Source organism: Trichomycterus rosablanca, chromosome 17 (assembly GCF_030014385.1).
Source record: "Trichomycterus rosablanca isolate fTriRos1 chromosome 17, fTriRos1.hap1, whole genome shotgun sequence".
Taxonomy (NCBI): Eukaryota; Metazoa; Chordata; class Actinopteri; order Siluriformes; family Trichomycteridae; genus Trichomycterus; species Trichomycterus rosablanca.
In genome coordinates this window covers 9,440,410-9,446,710 of record NC_086004.1, presented here as the reverse complement: position 1 = coordinate 9,446,710, position 6,301 = coordinate 9,440,410, and the positions used below count along the sequence as shown (strand labels likewise).

Below are 6,301 nucleotides of genomic sequence, written 5' to 3'. Positions count from 1 at the left end.
CCATGTTTGTTAAAAAAAACCAGTTACGAATGACCACTACTTCTGTCGTTCAGAACGTAAACACTGTAACCGGAAGTCAAAAACCGGCTTCCGCTACGAATCACGGGAAAGGTCAAAGTTCAGGAATATCGTGGATTGTCGCCATGTTTCCAGCGTTGAGCAAGAAGAGTGTATCGTTCATCCTCGTCATTCAGGTTCAGAGTTCAGAAAATTAGCTGTATGGAGCTAACCGGCTGAGTTACCACAGCAAGAGCAGACATACTTCAGTGAACCACGTCTGATATTTAATTTGAAGTATATTTTAAGTAAAGTAAGATGGCTAAGAAGAGAAGCAGAGCCGGTGAATCAGATAACACTTCTCTGTTACAGGAAGAATCGACAACGAAAGAAACTCAGTTTCCCAAAGGTAATTTGACTAGCTAATTTTGTTAGCTTTGACTGTTCTGTTGGTTCATGTTTTTTTCCCTACCCGAATTCCGAAAAGTCCCACCTTTTGCGTTTTGATTGGTAGGTGTGATGTCAATAGTTTGTTGCAATTGGTTTAGTTCTCGAATGTTTGAGCCATAACCAATCCTGTTTTTAGAGGCGGGTCTTGTCGGAATACGAGTAGAAGAAGGTCACAGGCTGACCGGTGTCTGAATCACTTTAAGCTAAATTATAACTAAGCTTAAATATTAAACGTAGTTTTACCGCAGAAAGCAGTTTAGTATGAACGATAAAAATGACCAAGTTCATATAGTGAGAGACACTATTATCTTGGTATGCGTTTTTGGCTTAAGGCGTTAAATGAATCAGTATATTTGGACTGTTCTGACCAGCACTGTGTTTATATATAGTAACGATAACTAAAACTAAGCTGTCTGTTCCAGCCTATGAACTTCTCACTTTACGAACAGTTTAATGTGTTCTATAGTTAGGGGAACGCTGGGCTGGTTGTCACCCCCTACTTTTTGCTTGACCTGTTTTTTTTAAATCAATACGACCTCTCACAAGACTTTGAAGTATGTCTGTGGGAATTTGTGCCACATTCTGTCAAACGAGCATTTGTATGGCTGGATACTGATGTTGGTCAAGAAAGCCCCTGCTGATGTTCCAGTTCATTAGGTCGGGGCTCTGTGTAGGCCACTGGAGTTTCTATAAACAAGTTTTTTTAATGTATTTATAGACCTTGCTTTGTGCATAGATGCACAATACATGTACATGTATACACATTTCATTGTGTTTTAAATTAAGGATTATTAACGATCATAGAAATTTGCATGATTCACTTGTAAATTCTTACACATTGACACTTACTTTTTAGAAGGTCTATTTTTTTTCCAAAACAGACATGAGTGTATATATGGACCATCTGTAAGTAGAAAAAAGAACTGCTCACACTGGTTTCTTTCTGTGCTGTTGCTACTATAAACATGTCCTGTTGTGTTCTGAATATGTCCTTATCTTTTAATAAGTGTTTTTCAGCAGTGTTGTTTTCTACATTGGTGACTTGGGTTTGAAGGGACGAGCTGCGGGTGTTTTTTTACCATGCATTACCATGCTTACATTTGTGTTATGTTGCAATCTTATTTGAACAAGCAGGCCTTAAGTGTAACACCTGTGTGCTGTCCATTTGTTTATGGTGTTTGTAGTATGGAGCTTAAGACAAAACACTAGGTTCGAGCCAGGAATGCTAACTGGAAGTGTCACATTACATACTCACACAGAGCACCATTTTACAATATTCAGTTGGCATGTTTTTGGGATGCTGCAGAAAGCAGAGTACCCACAGGAAACTCTACCAGTGACTGTGCTCAAAACTAATGATCCAAAATAAATAGTATGTTTTTTTAAAGCAGGATGTCTGAAGAACTTTTATACTTGACCATGTGGACCATGCTGGTCCATCCTATTCCTAAACTATAGCCATTAATATGACGTTGACTCTTCTTTTGTGGCTATAACAGCTTTCACATATCTGGAAATTATTTCCATTCGTTGGAAGTATATTATTAATTAAATAAAATGGTTTTAAGGACAGACATCATGGTAGCTCGGTGGGTAGCACTGTCGCCTTACAGCAAGAAGGTTCTGGATTTGATTCCCAGGTGGATCGGCCTGGGTCCTTTCTGTTCGGAGTTTGCATGCTCTCCCCTTGTTAGAGCCCGTTTCCCAACACAGTCCAAAGGCATGTAAGTTAGGTTAAGTGTTAACCTTTCTGGGATGTTTCCTACCTTTCAAAAGTGTACTGGACCCACTGCAATTCTGAATAGGATAAAGCAATGAATTAGGGAATGGTTTTAAAGACTTGTTGGCAAAAGGGTGTTTCTACAACACCTAAACTATGTTTTCACATAGTTGTAGCCATATAATGAATCATTCTTACACAGCTTTAGCCAAAATATCTTAATTTTCTTTTTATTTTGTTTGTTAATTATTGAATACAACAAGATATTCAAAGATATTTCTAATTTTATTGTATTATTATGGGCCATTTTTAAGAATATAATGTCAAGACATGTTAACCTAATAATAAATAGACAAAGAAAGTTAAGAATTCCTGGTTTCTTTTATCCCTACAGGAACTCAGTATGCTGGTGGTTCTGCACGCATGTCCTTCCTCATCCTGGTTTCAATATTTGCCTGTGCTGCCTCTGTCATGTATTTAGTTTACAGAAATTTTCCTGAACTAAGCGAGTAAGTGGGTTATTTTTTGTTAGTTTAAATTTTATTTGGCAAAATGTGACCAAATGTAGTTTTCAGCTGCATATTTTATGAATTTATAAATGTTTTAGTGAAAAAAAAGTCTTCATATAACCTATTCTTTTTTTTTTCAGAGATGAAAGGGAGAAGATTAAAATCCCAAAAGACATGGACGATGCTAAAGCACTGGGTACCGTCCTCTCCAAATATAAGGACACCTATTACACCCAAGTGCTTTTAGCATATTTTGCTACCTATGTTTTGTATCCTTTACCGATTTAAATACTATTTGAGATCCACCCTACCATAAACGCTGATAAAGCTCAATACCCCAAAAAACGATGGGAACAATGTATATACACGAGATGCTGCAAAGGACACACCAAACTGACCCATACACACCTGCTAAAAGGAGACCAGGCCCCCACTTGCCTATTCTGTAAATCAAGAACTTCTATCAAACATATCCTCTACTCATGCCTAAACACCATCAGAACACAATTCTACAGTACAAACAGCTACAAGGAAATCTTCACATCAGTACCCCCCAAAAAAACAAACCAATTTGAATAAGCAATTGTTTTTTTTAGATAAATGTGTTTTTCAAACCCTAGACCTGTTGTTAGCCTTGACAGTTCTCTCTCAGTCTTCAGACATTTGCCATTCCAGGTTCAATTTTTCTAAGTATACTATCGGGTTATCTGTACCCCTTCCCCTTGGCCTTGTTCTTGGTTTGTCTGGTAAGTGTTAATAATCTTTCTCGGGTAAATTTTCTCTGTGTGAATTTATAATTTGATTATGCATGTGTCATATGGTTAATTATGTTAATAAGATTTGATTGTGTTCTACCTGTATGATTGTTTCTCAGTGTTCAGGTCTGGGCGCATCTTTCTGCTACATGTTGTCATATTTAGTCGGCAGACCCGTGGTTTACAAGTACCTCACAGAGAAAGCTCAGAAATGGTCTCAACAGGTAAGATATATGTACATGCATGCAAGCAGTGTTCGGACTGTGTGTGTGTGTGTGCGCATGGTATTTCGTATTTCATAACAGGTTAAAGGTTGGGATGATGCTGGTTACTCATAGTTCACATGTTAAATGCAGCAAGTAAGATCAGGCATAGAGACCTGAGTGATTTGATGAGGGCTAAGTTGTTTTGGCCTTATCATGTTTTATTGGTATTGTGTATTGCAGATCTGATCTTCGTTTGTAACATCCTTTACACTTTTGCAGCCAGCTTAAGTAAATGCTGCTGATTTTTCTCTGCAGGTTGATAAACACAGAGAACACCTCATCAATTACATCATCTTCTTAAGAATAACCCCTTTCCTTCCAAATTGGTTTATTAACATCACCTCCCCTGTCATCAACGTGCCTCTGGGAGTCTTCTTCTTTGGGACATTCCTTGGTAAGACTGACAAGGATTTTTAATGCAGCTAAAATTGTTGTGATTTAGCAAAGCAAAGATTAACAAAGATTTCTTTAGCTATAATCATGTTTAAAAAAAATTATTTGGGGCACTCTCTCTGCAGTTAAATAAAAAGCTCAGATAACCAAACTGAAGCTTTCTTATTTTGGACACATTCTATAAAGAATCAATTCATTGAAAAAGACAATTATTGGAAGGGTTGAAGGTAAAAGAGGTAAAGGGCGGTCAGCAACAAGATGGATTGATACATTTTACATTTAGCAGACGCTTTTATCCAAAGCGACTTACAGTATAGAGGCTAAGCAATTGAGGGTTAAGGGCCTTGCTCAAGGGCCCAACAGTGGCAACCTGGCAGTGGTGGGGTTTGAACCAGCAACCTTCTGATTACTAGTCCATTACCTTAGTCACTAGGCATACTATTGGAATGACAGTGAATAAGCCATTTAAAAGCCTAAAGACCCAAACAAGACCGGATGTTCTAGAGACGCGCTGTCTGTATGGCCACCAGGAGTCGGAAGAATACGCTAAGCACCCACTGATGACTGAGAATGTGGAAATATGCACTGTATTTGAAAAATCCATGCAATTTCTAATTTACATTGTTTACAAATGACTTTGATAATTTAACTCATTTAAAGTTAATGGTTTTGGGTTGCATACAAGTAAACCCATGTTTGAATCTACAGTATATATGAGAAAGGTTTTTAATTTCGTACCATATTATGAATGTTAGTAGCAGCTTGATTCTGCAGCACAACCTTTATTCTGCTGTAAATTGTACAATCATATATCACTAAAACATCAAATGCAAGATTAATATGCAGTTACAAATTAGAAAAAAAACTTGGATGTCTTCGTTACTTATTGCCTCATTGCATATGTTTCAGAGGAAAAAAATCTTAAAATAAATAACAAATAAATACATTTCCAAAATATACAAAATAGAAATGTGAAGCTGATCTGCTGCTGTGTTTAATTAAAGTATATTAAAATTAATATAACACCACCAACTGGATAAAAAAGTAGCATATATAGTTAATATATATAATAAATATAAATAATATTTATAAATAAGTAAAAATAATGCCTAACCGATTCATGTGGTCTTTTATTTCTCTGACAGGGGTGGCTCCTCCATCTTTTGTTGCGATAAATGCGGGTACGACGCTGTACAAGCTGGCCACAGCAGGAGAGGCTGTGTCCTGGTATTCTTTGGCAGTGCTGGCAGTTTTGGCTGTGGTTGCTATTCTTCCGGTCTGCTTCCAAAGAAAGCTGCAGCAAAAGTTGGATTAGTTCAACACCAAATTGTCTTTCACATTATCTTGTTTTGCTTCCTTTTGTCATAATTGCAAAAACAGGCCTTTTTACTGATACAAATGGGCCCCGAACTGTTATACTCAGACGGGTTTAAACGCTTTTGTTTTTTCCTCCACATGGAACTAAGGTTTGTAGATTTTTAACAATGACGTATGGCATTTATGTTCCTGTGTTCAGTTGATATTGTTTTGTTATAACTTAAAAAGCAATACTTTTTGAGCCATTTCGAAATGAGTTGCATTAATAGAAACTATGTTTATTTTATACGCTTGAGTGGAAATGCAAATGTTTTGGAGACTGATTTGTCACTGTATGATGCACCAAGGTTTATTGCTATGCCAGGTCAAACTACAGCTTCATGGTGATCATATCCTAGTGCCCTATGTCCTCTTGCCAATCGAATGTAGAAGGTACAAATGCTCTGGGTTCTGCTTCTAGATCTTATCAGAAACACGTAACTTTAGACACTGGATATTTATATTTATGAAGACTCAGTAGCTGATGGGCTTGGATGAAATTCATGTAGCAGCAGGTTACTGGATGGTTCAAGGTGTAGATTTTGCTGCTGCTTTACAAATTATCAATCGTTTCAAGACTGCATTTAACATTTTATGTAACTTTGAGCTGGAAGGACAGGAGTAAATAGATTTTCTAGTTTTGATTTATTAATGATGGTCTTGCAATGACCTGGATTTCTGCACTCATTACTCATTAACACTTAATTTTGCTTAAAATATTAACACACAATAGTGTATTTCATCTATTTATTGAACACTTTAATTATTTAGTCCTGGCTGGTAAATACATTAATAATCTTTGTAATTAGTAACTGCAGGAACTGATGAGAGCAGTAATGCTGTGTTCACAAATAC

At 36.8% G+C, this 6,301-nt stretch overlaps 1 protein-coding gene across 2 annotated transcripts; it reads left to right on the top strand.

Annotated features, from left to right (window-relative positions):
* The first annotated feature begins 211 nt into the window (after positions 1–211).
* Positions 212–5,693, top strand: tmem41b (transmembrane protein 41B). 2 transcript variants are annotated; one of them, XM_063012901.1, is made up of 7 exons: positions 212–406; positions 2,562–2,676; positions 2,817–2,945; positions 3,329–3,422; positions 3,551–3,655; positions 3,953–4,091; positions 5,236–5,693. In XM_063012901.1, the coding sequence occupies exons 1-7, from the start codon at positions 316–318 to the stop codon at positions 5,403–5,405; spliced, it is 843 nt and encodes a 280-aa protein (XP_062868971.1). In that variant the 5' UTR covers positions 212–315; the 3' UTR covers positions 5,406–5,693. The 2 variants fall into 2 exon arrangements, with proteins under 2 accessions (XP_062868971.1, XP_062868972.1); XM_063012902.1 differs by lacking the exon at positions 212–406 and adding an exon at positions 694–759.
* The last annotated feature ends 608 nt before the right edge of the window (positions 5,694–6,301 follow it).

Coding starts and splice junctions, on each gene's coding strand:
- tmem41b (XM_063012901.1), top strand. CDS start 316: ATGGCTAAGAAGAGAAGCAGAGCCGGTGAATCAGATAACACTTCTCTG. Junction 3,423..3,550: donor CCTTGTTCTTGGTTTGTCTG/GTAAGTGTTAAT, acceptor ATTGTTTCTCAG/TGTTCAGGTCTGGGCGCATC. Junction 3,656..3,952: donor CTCAGAAATGGTCTCAACAG/GTAAGATATATG, acceptor TTTTCTCTGCAG/GTTGATAAACACAGAGAACA.